The sequence below is a fragment of the Colossoma macropomum genome, unplaced genomic scaffold (assembly GCF_904425465.1).
Source record: "Colossoma macropomum unplaced genomic scaffold, Colossoma_macropomum, whole genome shotgun sequence".
In the NCBI taxonomy this organism is placed as follows: domain Eukaryota; kingdom Metazoa; phylum Chordata; class Actinopteri; order Characiformes; family Serrasalmidae; genus Colossoma; species Colossoma macropomum.
This window is the reverse complement of record NW_023494792.1, coordinates 44,673,093-44,698,019: the sequence shown is the minus strand read 5'-3', so window position 1 is coordinate 44,698,019 and position 24,927 is coordinate 44,673,093. Positions and strand designations below refer to the sequence as shown.

General features: G+C 37.9%; 1 protein-coding gene across 2 annotated transcripts in view; it reads right to left on the bottom strand.

Annotated features, from left to right (window-relative positions):
• The window catches only part of vezt (vezatin, adherens junctions transmembrane protein), a 36,121-nt gene that overhangs the window by 8,013 nt on the left and 3,181 nt on the right, over nt 1-24,927 (bottom strand). Inside the window, exons 3-9 of one of the 2 annotated variants that reach the window (XM_036577309.1) lie at nt 19,432-19,521; nt 14,944-15,128; nt 13,096-13,380; nt 5,341-5,490; nt 4,428-4,575; nt 3,673-4,001; nt 2,595-2,788 (exon numbers count right to left, since the gene is read on the bottom strand). In XM_036577309.1, coding sequence (XP_036433202.1) covers nt 2,595-2,788; nt 3,673-4,001; nt 4,428-4,575; nt 5,341-5,490; nt 13,096-13,380; nt 14,944-15,128; nt 19,432-19,521 — 1,381 coding nt within the window. The remainder of the gene's footprint in view (nt 1-2,594; nt 2,789-3,672; nt 4,002-4,427; nt 4,576-5,340; nt 5,491-13,095; nt 13,381-14,943; nt 15,129-19,431; nt 19,522-24,927) is intronic. The other variant, XM_036577310.1, reaches the window with a different exon arrangement.

The window sequence follows — 24,927 nt, the reverse complement described above, 5'->3', positions numbered from 1 at the left end:
AAGTGGGCACATTTACACTTTGACCATGAACTTTTTCCATGTGATCCAATCAGCAGACTGCACACGAAACCATACAGAACAGAAACAATTTAATTCTGTGGAGGTGTGTATATATGTATATATATATACACACACACACATACATACACACACCTATATATATATATATATATATATATATATATATATATATATATATATATATACACACCTATATATATATATATATATATATATATATATATATATATATACACCTATATATATATATATATATATATATATATATATATATATATATATATATATATATATATATATAGACAGTGAGATATTTCCGTGCATCTCGAAAGCGTCTCCCCTGCTCAGTTACTGATTACAGTAGTACTATTAATTATAAATGTTTTAACTGAAAAATAATAATTGAATAACAACCCTGCAGTTTAAGGGGTTAAAAGAAGCCATCCAGCTTGAGGCTTTGGGATTGCACAGTTTAATACTTTCCCTCCTTCAACAACATCTGACTCGCCCTCCACGAGCTGTCGAGTCGGGTGTTACAGCAGGAAAAATGCTGAACAGTGCAGCCCTAACTGGCAGATATGCATGTACGCAGTAACATTACATTTGACCTTTGAGCTGTATCAAAGTACGAGTTTCATATGTGATTCCTGTTAGAGATGACTTCATCTGTCCTTGATAAAAGTAGGACACATCCCAGAGTATGAAGACACAAACACACAGACGTACACACACACACACACACACATACACACTCCCCCTGTCTTCCTCTGTGCGTCTCAGAATAACTATTGGGTGGGAACTAGGCCGAATAAGGAACTCTAAAAATACTCCCACCAAACACCCTGTTACTATAGAAACCCACAGAAAGACATTCTTGAGGTGCCTCTGTGAACGGCGTGGGAATGCACTGTGCAGTGCACACACGCAGACAGACACACACACAGACACACTCTCTCCAAAATCATATGACGATATAAATATCTGATTTGCTGAACTGACTCAATGAAAATTTGCTGACTTTCTAACAAGGAGCACTGACTTATTTTAGTAACAAATGCATCACTAAAAAAAGAATGAGCACCATCTTAACTCTCAGGAGTGTATAGCTCTCATTGGCTTTATGCTTCATCATTTAAATACAATTATGTGTCCCACCTGATTTGGATAATCCCCATATACACTATACATGTTCAAATTGTTAACATTAACTATATGGTGACTCAAGTCAGGTGATTCTAAACAGTGTTAGGATTAGGACCATAGTTAGGTTTAGGATCAGGGTGAGGATTAGGCTTAGGTTTAGAGTAGAGGTTTAGGTTAAGGTTAGGTTTAGTGAAAGTTGAGGTGAATTTAATAGTCATTAAGTTGATTGTAAGTTGATTGTAAAGCATTTACAGTGGCCGATCCAAAAAAGTGCTAATTAATTATATGGTTAGGAATGTAGCGAATTACAAACCCAGATCCAAAAAACGCTGGTAAAATGTAAACAAAACAGACAGTAATGATTTGCAAATCCTTCTTGGTCTGTATTCAACTGAAAACAGTACAAAGACTACATATTTAAAATGTGGGGAAAAAAACAAAAAACAAAAAACCTTTTTTGTACATATACGCTTATTCTAAATTTGATGCCTGCAACATGTTCTGAAAAAGTTGGGACAGGAGCATGTTTACGGCTTTGTTACCTTTCCTTTGAACGACATTCATTAATCTTTTGGGAACTGAAGACACTAATTGTTGTAGTTGCAAATGTGGAATTTCTTCCCATTCTTGCATAACACTTCAGCTGCTCAACACTGCTCCTTTCACACCCAATCATGACAGCATCATCTGTAACCTATTTACCTGTTTACCTGTGCAAAGTTCCAAAATAGGTGTTTTTGATCATTCCACAAACTTCCCTGTCTCACACTGCACCTGTCCTGCTGTAGACAGTTTGAGTATATATTCCATATTTAAGTGTATATTCCATATAATTCCGTAAAGTTAATATATAAAGTATTAAATATCTCTTTTGTGATGTTGTCAATTAATTATTTGTAAAAGAAGCGCTTATAAGTCACCATCAGTGCCACCTAAAAACTTATTTGCTGCTGTCACAACGTTTTTGAAATTGAGTTTGTACATTTCCATCCTGTATCTGTAGGTTCAAGTCTGCACTTCTGCCTTTTTCTGTTTAATTCAATGTCAAGAAATTGCAAACTTTTCATCTTCTCTTTTACACAACAAAAACTTTTCATCCATTCAAATCATACTAAATAAAATATCTCCTCTTCTGCTTACATCTGAGATATAATTTGCCTAACCTAGTCTCTTCTAATCTCACAAACCCACAGCCTCTGATAATCTTGTGGGAACTACACAACATGATTGAAATTCCAGGAGTAAGTACTTTCTACTGGCAGGAAAACATCTTGTTAACTTTCCCTTTCCACTAAAAGGGATTGTTCTGAACATGACCTCTAATGTTAATACACGTGAATACCTTCCACCAACTGTGCTATTCAATTCAATTCAAACATAAATAGATAAATAAACGAATGTACAGCGTTTCTGGCTGAGAGGCCCCTGACCTGGACAGCCGGTGACCCTGCGCAGCATGCGCTCAACCTGTGCGGTCATGTCATCCCAGCAGCAAGAGCTGGCCTGCACGTGGGGCTGCAGAAGGTGCAGCCGCTCCCGCAACTCCTGATACCCAGCACACGTCACCTCCTCTGTCTCCTTAGCAACCATCAGCTTCTCCAACTCATCTTCCAAGATGATTACCCTGGAGTAAAAGGATGTAGAAAGAGAGAGAGAGAGAGAGAGAGAGAGAGAGAGAGAGAGAGAGAGAGAGAGAGAGGGAGAGAGGGAGAGAGAGAGAGAAAAGAGAGTGGAGGGAGAACAGGTGAGAGAGGGAGAGCGTAAGGGAGAAGGGTAGGGAGAGGAAAAGAGGGACGGGGGAGAGAGGGAAAGGGGCAGAGGAAAAGAGAGAGAGAACACATTAACATGACATCAAGCAAAATAGTAACCGCACTGAATATCATAACTGAAAAATAGTATATAGCTTACTGTAACAATCCATTATTTACTGTATAACATAATAAATATAAATAAAATATTTTACATAACATTCATCTTCAGTATTAAAGTAGTTGTAGAGCAACTGCTCCACATTTCCACCTAGATGACATGACTACAAAAACATTCTGACACCAGACCACAACTAATAACTGAACTGCATTAATGTTGTTCCTCTGAACCCGACAATAACAATTCACGTGCTGAACTTGTAATCACTGCCACCTAAAGCAACGCTACTCAAAATTGAATACAATATAATGCACTATAACTTATATGTCCAAAAGTATCCAGACAGGATTCAGCTACTTTAAGGTCCCAACAGAGTGGGACGCTGTGGAGCAGAACCGATTATTCACTAATGCTCTTGTGGCTGAGTGCAATCAAATCCTCACAGCAATGTTCTAACACCTAGAGTATCCTTCACAGAAGAGTAGATGCTGCTATTGCAGCAGAGGAAGACAATCTCCCTATTAATACCCTTGATGTCAAAAGAAACTCTGGATTAGCAGGCGCCTATGACACATTTAAACTAATTTGTTTTTAGGTTTTCAATAGAGAATAAGCAGCAGTAGATACAGAGGTTCATACTCGCTGAGCAGGGCTTTGAGGTGGAGCTGCAGGCTGCGGACGGATGTGTGCAGAGAGTTGAGCTCTCTGCATTTCTGCCTGGCGCGTCCCATCCGACCTGAGGCCGCTGTCTGATGCTGCGTCTCAAAGTAACGATGAAAGTCGTAGCTGCGCTGTAGGTCGCCCAGGCAACCGGCCAGGGTGGGATGGAGGGAGCTGGTAATGGCAGCCACGCTGTTGTAGGCCAGTGGGCGGGGCTTGGACTCTGGCTCCTCCCTCCCCGAGGACAGAAGCAGAGCCAATCGGCGGAAAAACTCCGAACTCTGACCCACCCACAACTGAAACAACAGCTGAAGAAGAAACAATGAAGAACAATTAGTTGACAGGATCCGATTTGTACTCTGACTGAAAACAAGTGGTGACAAACTTGATGTTCAGCACTTCTTTAGTTTCACACTGGAGCTATGATGCTAATAGGTAACTAAGTTATGAAAACTTAGTTCAAGCTGCGTTGTTAAGTAACCTCAAACAGACTTACTGTGATTTACACAAAAGTACAGAGAAGAATTCAGGCATGAAGATGACTACTACAACTATTTTTAGCTATGTTTACATACTCTACATTCTCTACAGTGTCATACAGTGTCAGAAACCACATAATCAAGTATATCCTTAACAATTTGACAGGCTTTGAGGCAAGTGTGGGATGTGTTGTTTAACTGACGACGGTAAGGAGAAAATTGTGTGCATTTAATGTCACAGCGAGTTTTGCTGACCTTCAGGGCAGGCAGGCTGTAGTCATTGGTCAGCTCCTGTGCCTGTTCATCAGAAAGATGCTCCGCCCCCAGGCCAAGACCCAGCTCTCTGATTGGCACAGTGGAGACGTAGTTAGTGACATTGTCGATCTCCGAATTGAGTGGAAAAGTACAGGCATGTACTGTTAAGGACCCAACAGCTTAAACACGAGCGACAAAATCACATTACACAAAACTTTATTCAGAACTAGACCTGTGCTAGTAAGGTTTACTGCAATATTCAACACACAACATACTGTTATTGTGGACAATAACTATTTGAAACACTGTCTCTTCATTTTTAGATACGTAAAGAAGCTCTCTCTTCTCCCTCTACGCTGTCATGTTCTGATCACATGTAGGGCATTATTTATCATTTGATACAGTCATATGCAAACGGGCACCCCTTGATTTTCTGAGTGAAAATAAGTATGCGTTCTCTTCAAACACATTTCTGCACATTTTAATGCACAATTACTGTTTATTTGTTGAATTTAACATATTGGAAAAACTAAATATGGGCTTTGCAAGTTATATATTTTGTTTTTTTTTTTCCCCACATATGTTAAACTCAGCACATAAACAGTAATTGTGCTTTAAAATGTGCAGACGTGTTCCTTATAGATGATGTGTTAACTTGTTTTTGCTTGTTATTTGATCGGGGTATTCAAACTTTTGAACATGACTGTAACTTATTTTTGTTCTCAAAATATTTGAAATATTGAAAAACAAATTAAAATACATTTTGGTGACTAGGTTATAATATTTAAATATGTACTGCTATTGTTGTCTATAAAATAACAAAAAAACATTGACATGAATATATTTCCCAATAATTCCTAATTTTTGAATGGTAATGTATCTCATGAAGAATAAGTCAGTAAGAGAAGGATATGATTTAAGCATGATGCAGGTAGCAAGCCGGGAGGCTCTGAAGGCGCAGCGTAGACTCTGATAGGCCGCTTTCCTCAGACCAATCAGCTGCTGGCTGCGCAGTTGCCCCGCCCTGTTAAAGGGACAGGCCGCACTCACCCTGTCGAGTAAACTTGACAAGTGAAACGTGATCCAACTGTGCAGACGTCCGAGAACCATCAGGGCAGACACAATACACGCTACACAAATAACATACCACACACTCGCTACAGTTAAATTTACACTGATACGCAATCAATCATACACACAGCCTGCTTCAATCAAACAACACGCATACTACAAACTGCACATGCTACAAATCATGATCGTTTATTAGGTTCACTTACCTTGTATCTACACTCATTGCTTGTTTTATCAGGTCCACGTACCACATAGGTGGTACAACTGAAGCTTTACAATTACAGACCATAGTCCATCTGTTTCTCTGCATAATTTGTTAGCTTTACTACATTCATCTATGGTCAGGACTGTCCCGGGACCACCACAGTGCAGATATTATTTGGGTGGTAGATCATTCTCAGCACTGCAGCCACACTAATGTGGTGGTGGCAGCGTTTTAGTGTGTGTTGTGCAAGTACGACTGGAGTTTTTAAAAATGTCTGTGTCAATGCTGGACTGAGAATAGTCCACCAACCAAAAATATTTAGCCAACAGAGTCCTGTGAGCAGAATCTTGTGTCCATAAATTGACCATGAGGAAGGACTACAGGATGACTAACACAAACTGTGCAGCAACAGATAAACTACTGTCTCTGACTTTACATGTACAGGGTGAAGCAACAAGGTAGGTGTGTCTAATAGAGTAGACAGATCCACTTGTAGCAGCACAACACACACTAACACGCCACCACCATGTCAGTGTCACTGCAGTGCTGAGAATGACCCACCACCCAAATAATACCTGCTCTGTGCTGGTCCTGTGGGGGTCCTGACCCATTTATGAACAGGGTAAAAGGGTGCTAAAAATTATGCAAAGAAACAGATGGACTGCGGTCTAAAATTGCAGAACTACAGAGTGCACCTATACAGTAAGTGGTCCTGGACAATGAGTGTAGACACAAGATAGGTAAACCTGACAAAACGGCCAGTTAGTGTACAAATAACATACAAACAACACACAAACATGTAACGTACACTTCATTCAATCCACAAACACACACATATACATATATATATATACATACATACATACATTACACAGAAAACACACACACAAGCATTCAATGATGTACTTCATACAAGCCACATACAAAAACAGAGAAATCATACACTGTACACGCTACCCTACAACAGGCCTGTGCCACCCTCTTATTTGAATAATCGCATGAAAAAAGTTGCTGTACACAGGTTACATGAGTTGGGGGGTATTTTTTCCCCCTTAGCTTTTACCTTTAATTTGATAATTATGCTTCAACTCACATACTATCATTTTCTTTGCTCCCATGTCCGTGTCAGAGTTAGGAACTGCCTCATAATTGCTAAAAGTGTTGCTTTTTTTTATCTACCCACCTACCCATGCATATTATGACCGTGTTGAGAATTTTTATTAAACTGCTTCAAAAAAATAACTTGCTTTGAATTTGACCGCTACAGGAACACAGCTCTGGTTGGGGGAGACAGTGAGAGAGTGAAAGCGAGAGGCTAAAGGAGACCGTGGGAGAGAGCAGCACTTGCGAAAAAGTTAGCTAACCGCTGCATGTAATTACCTATGTTGTCTTGGCCAAATTTGCCTTCTCTTAGATGGAATGCTTAGTTGTGGCAACACCAGTGATTTATCTTAAATTTGTTTAACAGATGAGTACTGAGAAACACTAACAAGAAGCCACACGATGAGGAGGAGAGCTCTGTTCTAGAGAAACCGACCACCAGAACTGTTGCCGGTGGTGGTGATAGGAACAAGATGTCTGAAGTGTCTAATGCGAGTAAAATCTACATCACAAAGTTATTTCATTATACGTTCATTATGAATACGCTGCCTGATACAATTTTTTATAGTTTTTGTTGTAGTTTTATAGTTCTGAGATAAGCTTTTGGCCTAAAACTAATTTTTAAATGCATTTACAGTGGAGAGGTACATGCAGGGCGTTGTAAGGCAAAACAACAGTCAATGAGAACCTTTTTCAGATTTGTAACTATTTTACTATCATCAATATTACATAGAAAAACTGAGAAGACGTGTAGGTTAACTGGTGGTTTTGGATATTGAATAAAATGGTTATATTTGCGTTTTAGGCTTTGCAACCTCTGGTTCATATCAGCACCACTGTAAATAAAAAAAAAAACCTGAGTCTAAGTTTCACTACACCAAACCATTTCACATCAAACCACCCTGAATAACTTTGTTTACATCTAAATAATTGAATTATGAAGAAATTTTGAAAAAGTGGTGGAATTCCCCTTTAAGCATGCACAACCTTAATAAGATACAGTCAGAATAAATGGCTATATCTTAGAGAAGGTCATTTTGGTCATTTCATTGGTTGATATTTGAGAAAAAGACGTTATATAAGTCTAGCTCATCTCCGTCTTCAACGTGTTTTTTGCCAGCGATTATGGTGTCTTTTGTTAATCATAACACCCTGGTAGGCTGTAGTGTGACCTACACCAGAGCAAAAAGGCTCAGAAATCATCATGATGATCTAAATATCATCATCATCATCATCATCATCATTATCATCATCATTTTTTACAACACTCACAAAGATGCCAGGTTAAAACTGAGGCAGGCAGCAGGTAAGACCATCTTTTTTTCTATATTTATGTGACAGTATACAGCTTAACAAAGTGTGCAAAGAATATATAAAAACATACAGTGGTGTGAAAAAGTGTTTGCCCCTTCCTGATTTCTTATTCTTTTGCATGTTTGTCACACTTAAATGTTTCAGATCACCAAACATATTTAAATATTAGACAAAGATAACACAAGTAAACACAAAATGCAGTTCATAAATGAAGATCTTTATTATTAAGGGAAAAAGAAATCCAAACCTACAGGGCCCTGTGTGAAAAAGTGATTGCCCCCCCTAAACCTGATAACTGGTTGGGCCACCCTTAGCAGCAACAACTGCAATCAAGCGATTGCGATAACTGGCAATGAGTCTTTTACAGCGCTGTGGAGGAACTTTGGCCACTCATCTTTGCAGAATTGTTGTAATTCAGCCACATTGGAGGGTTTCCAAGCATGAACCGCCTTTTTAAGGTCATGCCACAGCATCTCAATCGGATTCAGGTCAGGACTTTGACTAGGCCACTCCAAAGTCTTAATTTTGTTTTTCTTAAGCCATTCAGAGGTGGACTCGCTGGTGTGTTTTGGATCATTGTCCTGCTGCAGAACCCAAGTGTGCTTCAGCTTGAGGTCACGAACAGATGGCCGGACATTCTCCTTCAGGAATTTTTGGTAGACAGCAGAATTCATGGTTCCATTTACCACAGCAAGTCTTCCAGGTCCTGAAGCAGCAAAACAGCCCCAGACCATCACACTACCACCACCATGTTTTACTGTTGGTATGATGTTCCTTTTCTGAAATTATGTGTTACTTCTACGCTAGATGTAACTGGGACAAACACCTTCCAAAGGTTTTTTTTGTCTCTTCAGTCCACAGAGTATTCTCCCAAAAGTCTTGGGGATCATCAGGATGTTTTCTGGCAAAACTGAGACGAGTCTTTATGTTCTTTTTGCTCAGCAGGGGTTTTGTCTTGGAACTCTGCCATGCAGGCCATTTTTGCCCCGTCTCTTTCTTATGGTGGAGTCATGAACACTGACCTTAACTGAGGCAAGTGAGGCCTGCAGTTCTTTGGATGTTGTTGTGGGGTCTTTTGTGACCTCTTGGATGAGTCGTCGCTGCGGTCTTGGGGTAATTTTGGTCGGCCGGCCACTCCTGGGAAGGTTCACCACTGTTCCATGTTTTCGCCATTTGTGGATAATGGCTCTCACTGTGGTTCGCTGGAGTCCCAAAGCTTTAGAAATGGCTTTATAACCTTTTCCAGACTGATAGATCACAATTACTTTGTTTCTCATTTGTTCCTGAATTTCTTGGGATCGCAGCATGATGTCTAGCTTTTGAGGATCTTTTGGTCTACTTCACTTTGTCAGGCAGGTCCTATTTAAGTGATTTCTTGATTGAGAACAGGTGTGGCAGTAATCAGGCCTGGGTGTGGTTAGGGAAATTGAACTCAGCTTTCCAAAGATGTGATAAACCACAGTTAATTTATGTTTTAATGGGGGGGGGCAATCACTTTTTCACACAGGGCCCTGTAGGTTTGGATTTCTTTTTCCCTTAATAATAAAGATCTTCATTTATGAACTGCATTTTGTGTTTACTTGTGTTATCTTGGTCTAATATTTAAATTTGTTTGGTGATCTGAAACATTTAAGTGTGACAAACATGCAAAAGAATAAGAAATCAGGAAGGGGGCAAACACTTTTTCACACCACTGTAAATTAAACCTGTACATGAAAAAAATGTTATTAATATTTGTATGCAGCTGACATACGTACACAGTCTTTTAAATGAAAAACTGTGTGTAATAGCCGAGTGCAAAAAAATAAATATATAAATAAATGAACACTATTATTATCTCTACAAGTACGTGTTGATGCTTCCATGAACATCACTGATGATATGTTCAAACCATCAGCACATGTACTTACAGAGGTACTACTGCTATTAATAAAAACAATAATAACAGCAATACTTTTTCATCCAGCAATTTTGAGATAGCTCCTCACTCTGATTTGGATATGGGAGGAAATGTAGTGATAGTGTGCGAGTTGAAGCTTAATCTTTATCAAATATAAGAACGTCAAAAAAGCGCAGTTAAAAATGATAAACTACTAATAATAAACTAATTATCTACGAATAAACTGTAATTAATCTTGTACGAAAGAATCGTACAGTGCCGTGGTGTCTGTAGCCGCTTAGCTTGGCCTGACTGTACGAGAGCTGAGAAACTACAGTGTTTTTGTTCTGAGACCTGAAGCTTTTTAAGGTCTGAAACACTATGGTCAGAGGATGGGCTAAAATGACTTAACACGTTCAGACAGGGCAGCTCAACAGCCAAGTTTCTATTCTATGTTGGGTACAATTAGTGTAGTAGATAGGATATCAGTTCACCCTACTTATTTGTAGAGGGTTAAATATGCAGTAAAAATGAATCAAATTCAGGCATTTTAGTACAACAACCCAGCATCACCTTAACATTCTGCTTTTCTAGAGAACAAAATACATGATCAAATATTGGTTTAAAATACTGCTCAAATGTGAACACCTGTCTGACGGCATTATTTTTTAGTAAATATCTGATAATACCAATTTGACTCTGATATCATTATGCATCCCTATTTTTATGATCACTGTGGACTTTTAACATAGTACTGTGATTAAATGTTACCCCACACCACAAACTCTACACAGAAAATTACATATCTATAGATTTACATTTGCAAATGTGCACATTTTTAAAAGTAAAAATAAGTACACATTCTCTACAGAGAACACTCTTCTGCACATTCTAATGCAGAATTACTGTTTATTTGCTATTTTTCAATATGTTAAACTGCATATTTGCAAAAATAATGCCATACTTAAGTTTGTTCTCTGTAGAGGATACGTTGAATTATTTTCACTATCATTATTTTACAATCAACAAAACATGTAATTTGACCAGTACTGTTCAAACTTTTGCATATGACTGCACACTTAGAAATACTACCAGACACAACAAAGACAACAGCATGCACATGACATATATAAATCAAACCACATACACTTTGCACATGCATTACCCAACATGCACTAGCACAACACTATAGCAGTTAAAGAATTACACACAGATTTGACAACATATGGACAACACATGCCATAAATGACACCACATGACAGAACAAATATAATCAGTTACATTAACCTTTCCTCTCGAGCATTAGAGTCTGTGTGTTTGTATGTGTATATATTAATTTTGCTGGGAAATGAGCTGATTGGTCACATATGTTGTCTGTTAATAACCAAACTTGAGTAATTTCTGAGATTGAAAAAGAAAGCCAGGAAGTCTTAAATGGTTTAAGCTGTTTGTTTACGTCAAGTGATAATTGCATTCCATGGTAAAGCAACTTTTCCCTCCAATTTACACACACACACACACACACACACACACACACACACACCGCAATGTACAGCTTTCCCTGAGGCAGATTTCACAACCCTTATGATATTAACCCTTTACGTAGGCTGCATGTTAAAATTGTGTGAAGTCACGAACATTCATGCACACTGCTGCCACAGCATATCTCAGATGACCCTCTAACATAGAAATGGAGCAGAAACCAGCAACAAACAATGAATTATGAGGCTAAAAAAGGAACTCCTTAAACTGCACATCCTAGTTGTAAAACACAAATAAAGCAAAACAGTCATTTATCTTGGGACATATTTTAAAAAAAAAAATCGGCCTGTATTATTTTGACCAAAATAATTTACGTTTGTTGCATTATAGGGATGCACAATCGGAATCAGCCAAGATCAGAATCAGCAGAATTTTGTTCCAAACATGCAAATCAGCCCAATGTATTATTTTTACTTTGGTTGATCTGTGTTGCAGTTTTACGACATAAATAATGGGAGACAAATGAGTGAGTGCACTCGTGCTGTATTTGAATGCTGCTGCTACACCTATAACAATACGTTATAAACTCACTGTGCCATAAATACCAGTTACCTCCATGTAGCACATTTTTGACTAATGTTATATAACAAGGTATCTGAATTTTAGTTTATGAACTTAAAATGGCAGTTTGGTCTAGTAAAGAGCAAATAATGCTGTTTATATTGCGACTTTGGATAAAAGAAAACACTGACAATGCGCCGGTGTGTTTCCTTTAGTTAATAAAAATCGTCTATCGGCCAATTTGGCTGATTCCTTGAACTTCTTAATTCTTAATTAGATTGCTGTATCTAAGACATGCCATGAATATTCGCAAAGGCAGCTTTAACTATTGGTCCAAATTAAAATAAACAACTAACAGCTAAATTACAGACATGCCTTCTCAGTGTTCAGCATTCACGCTGTGTGTTTTGTTTGAATGGTTCCACTTGCACGCAGCACTATTTTTGATTTTAATGCCATAATCATCAGTCTAAACTGGTGTCATGTGGCTTATGCTGGGTTACCTGCAAAAGTGTTTGGAGAGTGAGGCAGATGTAAATATTTAGATGGAAAAATTAAAACATTATTTGCCTGCCAGATTTAAGGATGAACTATAAATATGCAAAGGGGCTCATGGTAAAGTAGTTTGACACACTTGCAGTACAGAAACTGGAACTGGCCATAAAACTCATGATCAGGCATCCCTCTAGGATTATATGAATACGTTGATCGAAACACCCACAGAAACTCTCATCTTCAACGGTGATTGGTCAGAATGCTCACAGCACACAGTTGAAAAACATTGTGACTGGTGAGAGGGCTCATTTGCTTACTCATTGCAAACATAATATACGTTGTGCATCTCCAACCAGTAACTACTATGAATGATTTAGTATCTACTTTGAACTTATGTTAAAGTTATAAGTAGTTATAGTGAGAAAATGAAGCATGAATCTACACACAGTTTAGGGGCTTTAGGGGTAAAACACAAACAGCAAACTCAGACAACAGACACTTTTACAGAACAGGTTGAAAAATGATGTAAAGAAAAAAAAAAGTGAAAAATATACACTTACAGGGTGAATCCGCGAGAGATGACCTCAGTCTCCTGGATTAGACGGAGTGATTTGCGGGCCAGGCTGGTCAGCGCTCGACTATTCATCACCAGACTTTCCAACTGGATGGCTTGAGATTGAACACGCTGCTGCAGCCCTGCCTTACGCCACAGAGACACACCACGAAACATACACAGAACACACACTGCACACACACACAGCCACAACAGGGCTTGATCATCCTCAGGACAAGAACACCAAACAGCAAGGAGGACGGCCACCAGTCCGACCAATACGGAGACATCCCTGTGAACAAACACACATCCTTACTGCCATGCTTACAGTAAAGAATGCTTCATGTATTTGACTGTAGGTGTTGTAAGTTATACTGTTGCATGGTATATATTGTGCATTTGAACTGATGGTTTAACCAAAAATTAAATTTACACAATTTTTACTCTTTACCAAATGTAATCGATTCGTTCATTATACAAACTTATACCGAACTTAGGTGCCATGTTAGTTTTGCGTTCAAGATACAAGACCATTAGTAGAACGCTTTGAACATAAAATGAGTAAACTGCATGTCTAAATCATCACACACTTGTCTTAAACCACATCAAGTTGTTCAAAAGAAATTCCACTGATTTTTTACACCTTTATCCATAATTAAATCATTAAGATGTGAGCAAAGTCATTCAGAGTAATCTGATGTGAAATGTGCCTTTCTAGAGAAACCTGCTGAGTCTGACTTGCTCACAGTGGTGATGAAAACCAGATGTCTGAAGAGTTTAATGCCTCACAGACTGTTATTTCACAAAAAAATATCCTGCCTGTTGTCTGAGACATTGTTTTACAACGGTTTTGAGGGAATTTTTGGCCTAAAATGTAGTTTTAAAACACATTCATGGCAGCAAGGTACATAAAGGGCATAATAAGAGAAAATAGCCTCCAAAAAAGTTTACTTTTTCATATTTACTACTATTTTACCATTTTCACAATTCCACATCAAAACTCAGAAGGCACATGAAGATTCACTGGTGGTTTTGGATTGTAAATAAAATGTCTATATTTGCATTGTAGACATTGTGACCCTTGGTCCCCATCACCACCACTGTGAAGAAATCTGAGTCTGTACGTTTTCGCACACTGCACCATTTCACAACAAACCACTCTGAGTGTCTTTGTTAACAACTAAATCATTGATTTATGCATAACTTTTTAATATAGAATTGTCCTTTAATCAATCTCAAAACATACTTGGTTTCCGATACTGTGACATACAGTTTTCTACAAAAAATTACAAATCTAGGGTCAAGCATGTCATATACGTAAAAACAGTAGTAGCAGCCAAGCTGCCCTGTATTATGTCCATACATTTTATAGATAACAGTATGTCATACAGTGTCAGAAAACATATAAGCAAGTCTATTTGACACTACTAAAAACTCAACACGGTTTGAGGCGAGTATGATATGAGATATGAGGTTTGTACAATTCTGGGTGGCTCCATTAACCTTGTAGCTCCAGGGCAAATCTAAAGAAGCAAACATGAGTCTAGACTGCAGGCAGGCCAGTCTAGCACCTGCACTCTCTTGATATGAAGTCACGCTGTTGTAACATGTATAGAATATGGCAGGGTTGTCCCTGCTTGTTTCAGCAAGACAATGTCAAGCCATATTCTTTACATGTTACAACAGCGTGACCTCATATCAAGAGAGTGCAGGTGCTAGACTGGCCTGCCTGCAGTCCAGACAATCTTGGCTGATCGACTACATTTAAGATACGGGGGGAGAAATTAGATTTTTGGCTGAATCATTGCTATAATGTCTAAGCTGATGTAAGCAGAGTGTGTGTGCGTGCGTGTACCATAGTGACGGTGGTGAGAGGTAGTATGGCGCAGGCAGAGCTGTGGTCGCACTAGGGCAGACAGTATTAGTGGAGCCCAGAGAGAGAGCGCTGGGGTCTAAAAGCTCGATCAGCTCCACATCCTCCTGCAGCAGCACATCCTGAGACAAGACACAGCGCAGAGAGTACTGACGAAATGCAGTGTCCTGTCGGAACAGAGAGAGAGAGGAAGAGAGAGAGAAACAAATTTATCAAAATTTGTCTGAGACTGCAAATCAATACTTTAATTACCTACCCTACCATTATAGTCTGCTGCTGGAACACAGTTTATTTGGAACACAAGGGCACCAATGTGGTAAAGTACTTTTTTCTTGACTCAAATATGCTTCTGATAACTCCTTCCTTTCTTCTCACTTCTCTTGAGCAACTATCTGAATGAACTGATAAACAATAAAAAAATGTATTAATAATGACTAAAACAATTAATTTTACAAAAAATGATTCAGATGCCATCTCCATTACAGTCATGTTTCAGAAATTACATGAGTCAATGTCTTTGCTTACTGCTCCACAAAACCAAGACGTTAATTACTCATGATCAAACATTACCAACAACCATACATTTGTCAAAAGAGATGTAGCTGTATTTATCATCTTATGCTTTCAGTAACTGATAAAAAGCTATAACAGGCCACTTAACATCTGCATCACCAAACACTGTTCTGACCGCACAGTCTGATAGGTTGAGAAGCGTTCTAGCCATGCTGTTATTTACAACACATTTTTTTCATTATAACCATCAACTGCATGAGCACCGGTTGCTGAGTAACTACTTTAGTATATATGAAAACAGAAAACGGACACATTAGAGGTAACTTCTTTAAGAAGGACTGCATCAAATTCTGAACCTGAATTAGCTAGAAACTAAACAAACTGATCAAACAAGATGTGCTGGGAAATGCATTACAGACTGGCAAGTAAAAAGCGAACACCATATTGGGACAGTTTATGGCTCTATCTGTAATGCAAAAGGATGCTGCTTTTTTGGTGATAGGAATTTTCAATATTAAAACACATTTGATTAAATATTTAGAGCTTCTTTGCTTTACTTTTTTCTTTATTTTACAAAACGGTTGCATAAACACAATAGAACACTCAAGACTGTGTGTCACAACTGTGATAATCTGTGATTATAATTATTATAATAATAAACAGCTACTGGAACACAGTTTGTTTGGAATGCAAGGGCACCAACGCGGTAAAGTATTATTTTCTTGAGTCAGATATGCTTCTGATAACTCTTCACTTGCTTCTCACCTCCATTAATGGTACTCACCTTCATTCATAAGACACTCCCTCTTGTGTTCCATTGCTTAAATACAGTACTGTGCAGGGAAGCCAAGAAAACTGTTTAAAACTATTTATTGTAGCAACGAGTGAATTTTGCCAGTTAAAACTATAAACATTAGAACATTAGAATAAATACAAATAAAACAAAAATACAGTAAAATGTAACAAGTTTAAAAACAATGTTTTGTTTTTAAAAAAAGGTAGTAATATAAACCCAAAAAGAAGAGATTTGTAAACTGTCTTTTACAAGTCTTTCACTGAAAACAGCACAAAGAAGAGATATGCATTATTTTCCTTTTTTTGTATATGGCCAAATGTATTTGGACACCCCTCCCAAATTATTGAATTCAGGTGTTTCAACTATACCCCTTGCTAACCAGTGTATAAAAATCAATAATCATGCAATCTCCAGAGACAAACACTGGCAGTAGAATGGGTCATACTGAAGAGTGATCTTAAATGTGGCACTGTCAAAGGATGGCTCTTATGCCAGTGCAGGAAATCTGTACTTAGCTAAATCTGCCCCATCAACTGTTAATTATGAAACTGAGGTGTCTAGAAGTAAGAACAGCTCAGTCACAAAGTGACAGACCATGCAAACTCACAGAGCGGTGATCCACGTAGCGCATAGAAATCTCCTTTCCTCTTAAGCCTCACACATTACAGAGTTCTAAACTGCCTATGGAAGCAACATCAACACAAGAACTGTGGGAGTTTCATGAAATGGGTTTCCATGGCTGAGCAGCTGAGCACAACCCTATGATCACGATGCACAGTGCCAAGCGTCGGCTGGAGTGGTATAAAGCACGCCGCCCCTGGACTCTGAAGGAGTGGAAATGTGCTCTCTGGAGTGGTGACTCATACTTCACTATCTGGCAGTCTGATGGACGAATCTGGATTTGGCTAATGCCAGGAGAACGCTACAAACCAGAATGCACAGTGCCAACAGTAAAGTTTGGTGGAGGAGGGATAATGGTCAGGTTGTTTTTAGGGTTTCTACAGCATACAAAGACATGTTAAACAATTCTATGCTTCCAACTTTGTGACAACAGTTTAGGGAAGGCGAGGTCCATAGAAACATGGCTTGACAAGTTCGGTGTGGAGGAACTCCAGTGGCCTGGGATAAATTGGAACGCTGAAACGCGAGCAAGGCCTTTTCGTCCAGCCTCAGGGCCCGACCTCACAAATGATTTTTTGACTAACTGGACAGAAATTCTTACAGACACACTCCAAAATCTTGTGGAAAGGCTTCCCAGAAGAGTGGAGGCTATTATGGCAACTTCATAGTAATGCCCCTTGGTTTTGGAATGAGATGTCTAAAAATCTCATACAGATGTGCTGGTCAGATATCCACATACTTTTAGCCATATAGTGTATATGCTAATTCCAAATTTAATGCCTACAACACATTCCACAAAATGTTGGGACAGGGGCAATGTAAGATGCTGAATGATCAAAAACACCTGTTTTGGAACTTTCCACAGGTAAACAGATCAGTAGGTAACTGGTGATGTTATCATGATTGTGTTTAAAGGGAGCATTTATGAAAGGCTCAGTAGGCACTTTGCAGAAAACTGATTAAATGACCAGCCCAACAGTTTAAGAACAATGCTTCTCAATGCACGATTGCAAGGAATTTTGGGATTTCACCATCCACAAGTCCATAACATTATCGAAAGATTCAGAAAATCCAAAGAAATCAATATTAAATGCTCATGACCGTCAGTCTTTCAGAAGGTACTGCATTAAAACTGACATTCTTTTGTAATGAATATAACCAAATGGACTTAGGAATTCTTCGGAAAACCCTTGTCAGTGAACACAGTTCCTCACATCTACAAATGCAAGGTAAAACTCTACTATAGAACGGAAGCCATACATCAACAACATCCAGAAAAGAAGCCAACTTCTCTAGGCTAAAGCCCATCTGAGATGGCCTGACGCAAAGTGGAAACGTGCGCTGTGGTCCACAAGTCTACCTTTCAAACTGTTTTCAGAAATAATTTATGTCATGTTCCATCAAGTTCCATCCCAATTGTCACCAACGCAAAGATCAAAGGTCAGGGTTTGTAGTGGTATGGGGGTGTGTTAGTGCCCATATCATGGGTAACTTGCACATCTGTGAAGCCACAATTAATGCTGAGAAGTACATCCGCATTTTGGAGCAAAATAGGCTGCCATCTAGATGATGTCTTTCAGGGATGTACATCCGCATTTTAGAGGAGAATGTGCTGCTATCTAGACAACGTCTTTTTCAGGGTTGTCCCTGCTTGTTTCAGCAAGACAATGTCAAGCCATATTCTATACATGTTACAACAGCATGACTTCATATCAAGAGAGTGCAGGTGCTAGACTGGCCTGCCTGCAGTCCAGACCTGAGCCCCCAGACTGCTGAGCAGATGAAGTGTTATATCAAGCAAGAACAGGAAAAAAATCCACTGTCACAACTACAATAACTGGTGTCTTCAGTTCCCAAACGATTACTGAACGTTGTTAAAAAGAAAGATGATGTAACACACTGGTAAACATGCTCCTGTCTCAGCTTTTTTGGAACATGTTGCAGGCATCAAATTAAGAATAAGTGTATATGTACAAAAAACAATAAAGTATTAGTTAAAAAAATAAATATCTGGTCTTTGTAATGTTTTCAATTAAATACAGATAAAAAGCAGTTGAAAATCATTGCTGTGTATGTATTTTCTTACATTTATCCAAAATTTTTTTTGGAAATGGGTTTGTGTCTTAATTAAATGAATTAACTAGAAGAATAACTTCTTTAACAATCCATCAACAGCACTCCTGACTTTATTTAATGAAGGACTAATTAGATAAACTAGGTATTGGATGGTAACGGTTAATCCTGGACATTTGAAATGGTTAAGCTAACACACTCCCTCACATTAAATCAAAAACATGTTTCTGTTTGTTTATTTGTATTTCTTCTAGTGTTGAACCAGTAAATGCTCATGGCCCAGATAAAGACGACTTTATGTATAATTTTCTCAGACTCCTGCACAGTATTTAAACACCAGACATCATATATGAACATGAATGCAGAGTCTTCCTTACAGCAATAAACAGCTGAAGAGCCTTTAGTGTGCTGGGTGGTAGAGTGTGTGTGTGTATGCTGAGTGGTGAGCTTTATCTGAGTTTACTTACCAGCTGCTGCTCCAGCCGCAGGGGGGCACTGCCCTGATGGAACGGAGTCAGACTCCACAGAGCCTCAGCCAACCTCCAAATACCACCATTCTGCCAACCATAAAAAATAGCATCACTCGATTATTACTGTACACATTAATATTACAAATTCACATCAGTAACATTATTTTTGTGCTTAAAGACGCAATACCTACATGGCTACATGCTGAGAGAAGTAGATTGAGGCAGTAATACAATGTATCTAACAGGATTACTATTTAAACATAAACGCCACGTGTCCACATATGTGTTTCTCATTACAGATGTTTATCTTTTTTTTGTTTTAAATAGAAAAGTAAGTTTGTATTACTTTTAACTGTTAAATCTTACTACTTTTATGGTTTCCCTTGTAAACTCTAAGGATATGAAACAAAATAACAAAATGTTATGTTAGAAAAATGTTAGAATACCTAAATGCGGTAGTGACATACATATGTACTGGTAGTTATATGATAGTTTTACATATATAACTTTTAAATACACATTTTGAAAAGAACATTTGTGGGAAAAAACTTTACAGATTTATCTTCAAATCTTACAGTGTTACATTAATGAGCTTGTGGTCACTTAAATTGGAAAATGGTACTACAGATCAATTTAAAATCAATTAAATCATTCAGGTTAATATGCAATAATTCAACCAAGCATCACTCTTTGTATATCCAAAAAAAAGAGAACATTAAGTTTCAGCCATTTTAATGTTCTTAAGTTTATATCATGTTCGTGAGAATAAACCAGCTACTATAAGGAAGACGACATCCTGTATCACTGGAGTCATCAAACTCACACATAAAACACGTGCAAGGCAACGTTAGATTATAACAGCGGGGGTAAATCCGGATAAACCCTGAGGCACGTTACACACACAGAATGATCATTGATTCCAGTCTGGGCCACATCCACTCAATTATTAAACACCACGCCATCCTCAGGACTGTGTTATTGTATTGATTAGCTTTAAACTGTCCAGCTTTTGTACTTCTGTTTTCATAGCTTAGCGTTTCTATAAGCTTGAAAAGTGCAACTTTCAAACTGCAAATCCAAACTAACTCGCGTCTATGTTGCCCGTTGCCCACATTCTTCGGACACTTATGTTGTAATCCGTGAGCTGTGCTCACTTTTCATCAGCTTGAATGCAAAAGACTGAATAAAGGAAATGAATGAACTTTTTTTCCTCAGAACTTTTGAGGTAAAGCCAGAGTGTATTCTGTATTCTGTTAGCGTTGCTCTGGGACATTCGGGGTGCTTTGTGTGTTCAAGACAGCAAGCAAAGTAGAGAAAGAGATGGGATGTGTGTGTGTGTGTGTGTGAGAGAGCACATAAAGAGGACACCATGTACACTTGCTTAGCTCAGTAGAAACCTCAGCAGTAAAGAATATGGGCCTATGCAAAAACAGTGTTATAAAGTAATAGAGACAATAAAGTTGGCCTAGTTGGCTCTGTGTTACTGTAACTGTGAGATTATCTGGCTTATACTATTCAGTACAGGCTGTTCAGTGAGCATATGCATGTAATAATATATTTAATGATAAAACGCCTCATGTGTATTATATAAACACATTATTATGCAAAAGTTTTCGAACCTGAGAAATTCAGATCAAAAGGTTATTTATTATCTGGTCGGCTAGATTTTACTTGCTAAGAACTAATACTAATAAATAAATACAAATAACATTATTATAATATGCAGTGATTTTATCTATGTCAGTGTGTTTTGCCCACTACTATGTGTAGTTATCTTCCTATACCTGGTATGGCTAATCAATTCTTCATTCTGTTAAATCCAAAGAGCTGCTGATGGAATGTAATAAATCTATGTGATGGCTGGTGAGATCGAAGAGAAACCTGGAACCACAGTACTGTATATCTCCAAAACAGTAACTTTTATTCTAGATTTTTAAGTAATTTTGGCCAATGCTCATTCTGCTCATTAGGGATTAAATTATTAGTCAAATTGTTAGTCATTTTTTTATATTTATACACACACACAAACATACATATAAGTGATAAATGTTGAAAAGATATATATATTATATCACACACATACACCGATCAGACATAACAATATGACCACCTCCTTGTTTCTACACTCACTGTCCGTTTTATCAGCTCCACTTACTATATAGGTGCACTTTGTAGTTCTACAATTACAGACTCCATAATGCTAGTCCAGGTAGATTTAGTCCCAATTTCTTTATTTTATATATGTTTCAGTATCGCCATTAGCAGATACATACATGAAAAACATCAAGTATTAGCATCAACTTGCATTGGTGCATTCACATATAATGAGAATTTTCTAACCCTGAACCTGACTCTACTCGCAATCCCAGTCATCTTTTGCTTTAACTCTTTCCCATCAAAATGAAACAAACAGGTATCTGCACAAACGCACACATATAAAACAGTCATGGCATTGAAGCACACAGGAGTGCATTTACACACATAAAGCACACAACATAAGCACATTACTCAACCTCAGAATCTTTTCAACATTTATCACTTCCTGTTACAGTGATGACCAACAGACCAACACTAGCTCCCAGAGTGCGTCACTCTGGACCACATGCCTGCCTGTATTTAGAAATATCAGATTAAGAGGAGGCAGCAGCATCTGCTTAGGTTTTATTTAAACAATAGGGTCCCATTAACTGCATTAGTACACATGATTCTGTGCATGTGTGTATTTTAAGAGCCTTAAAGGTTCAACATGCAAAGCTGTAATGCTGACATTCTTTATTCAAAGCAGCTTCTAGCTAATTAACACAGCACTCCCAGTCCTCCGCAGTGGTGCATTGCAAAAGTGTTGGCTGCCCAGTCCAAGTTCTCTTAGTACAACTATAGATGGCATGACAGCACTCATCCGATATTGAAACCTAACATTTTTCTCTTTAAACAAGAAATACTAAACTTTAAAATGAGCTATTTTCAATTAAGCACTTCACTTAAGATGACTCAGGACCAGTGAATAAGGTGACAAGTTCAGAAACCAATCCCCCAAAGTGGGGCCCAGAGGCATTGGTACTAAGGGAAAATTATGGTGCTCTATAAGACTAAAATACAGAGGTAACTTGTGTTCTACTGGCTCCAAAATGGTGGCATGTTACACTATTTGCAATGTAGTTTGTAGATGGCCGCTAAGCTCTCACAGCAGTTAGAACAGTCCACAAAAGGCAATAACATTATTAATTTCACACAAAAATGAAGAGGTAGGGGGGTAGTGATATGCAAATTTCACAATACAATACATATTGCTATTTTGCATCATGATATGATACATTTTTCGATACAGAATTAAAAAATGTTTTTTTTTCCCCCGAATACAAGTGTGCTCGTCTTGTCATCTGCTAGATGTATGTTATATGTTGCACATGTGTGTTTGGGAAACACGTGTTATTATAGCTCACAATAATGAAAGTAAATTTTGTGAACTAAACCTACATCTCAAAATAAAATTAACTGAGCATTACAAACTGATCTTTTGTTTGTAAATAAACTGTGGCTATTACCTTCTGGCTGAAATGAGGCTGACAGGAGATTTTAGTGTTACTCAATCACTCCCAGCAAACTGCGGAATCCAGGACTCTCTACAACCAAGTACTGGCGCAAACTGGCAGCTATAAGCATCCCTATGGAATTTGTTCCACTCATTTAGAATCGGCACATAGTGACCGTCTGAACGGTGACTAGCGGTGACTCATCTTTTCTCCTCGCTCTGATAACTGAGACTTTCAGTCATGTCTTCACAAATGAGTTAGTATAACTGAGGCACTCCACTTGCCATTTCAAACAGTCTGGCTAATCAATCATCCAAGGTAGACAAAGCTGAACTTAGTTTCTTGCTTTTTATTTATTATTATTCAAGCTATCAAGAAACTAACTTTAGCTTTGTCCAAGATAAGATAACCAAAGTGTTTTTTTTCTAGTTCTGAGAGTTTTTTTTATTTACACTGATGGTACTTTTAGAAATATCATGGATTGTGTTAAATAGAACTAGAGAAACCAATGCAGGTATCATGCATTTTATAGTATGAAATCTATGTGTATTTAATTCACCACGCTTATCATCTTACAACCCCCAGTATTGGGAAAAAAGGAATATCAACATGCATATCATGACACTCCTAGCAGCTGGCTGTCTTGGTTGCAAACTATGATCATTTTGCCATTTACATTTTTTGCCCATTGCTTGAACGCTATTAAAAAAAAGCAATCAGAATATGTGCAAATGAAACTTCACTGCTCACATTTTACTTTTTGGTAGAGTTATGTTAGTTCTGATTGGACAATAAAAATGAAACATTACAACTACATTAATGAGTTGGGTGAACAATGACCATGCTGTTGTACTGTGTTTAGAGAGGAGGGATTCTCTCTCAGAATTCTCTGCTGGCAGTTTAAAATTTAAAAATTAAAAACTCATCAAGCGATTCACATGAACGCCATATTCATCACTCAAAACGGTGAATTTTGCCAACAACAAGTTGCATGTATGAGTAGGCTATCATGCTCAAACTACTGAAACACTCCACTGCCCAACAGGCTAACAACATCACATCAATTTACACAATGTGAGTGTGAGTTACTTTAGGCTGGATCTGAACATTCTTAACATCACTTCTCAACTTTACCTTAATCCCTTGAACCAAGGTTTACTATTGTCATTAATCTTCAGGCTTATTACTCATTTAGTTCTTATTACTCTACTTATTTTACTTTGAAAGTAATATGCTAAGTTGTGTAGTTATGAGAGGAACTTAAGTTTAGACTCAGAATTTCAGAGGTTAAAAAAAAACTTGAAAGGTTTGCTTTTCAAAATATACTTTGGTTCATTTATCAAGAAATGTTCATACAAATGGGCAGCTGGTTATAAGGTTTTCTTATAACAGCAATGATTTATAGAGTCATATACAACATTATATAAATTTGTTTGCTTATTTTAAGATCCACTACAATATTCATTTCTTTAGTATAGCCTGATACTTTGAGACAAGTTGTTGCCCTCCAAGCAGCTAAAACAAAGCACAGCATCCTATGTATTTACCTTACATGCCTTAACGTGATTTACACAAGAGTTAGGTCTGACCACACAATTTGATTGGCTGAAACGCATTACACCTGTGCTGTTATATCTAGTAAAAGCACATTTACTTCATAATACCTGTTATAATATCTGTATCATTCTGATAACCACCAGTTGCTATGTAACAATAATGGTCATTTTACTTTGAGCTGTTGGAACTACTTTTTTGGCAGAAGAAACGGGCAATACTAAATTCATACTCAAGACACTGCTCTTGGTTTCATTGCTTTGGTTTTTTTTATTTACTTTGCAAAACTGTTGTATAAATGCAACAGTTACAGTATGACTGTGATTCACGATAACACCCCCTCTCATATTCTACTACTACATATTAGTGACTCCACAGAATGCTGATGGTATAATAACAGCACAAG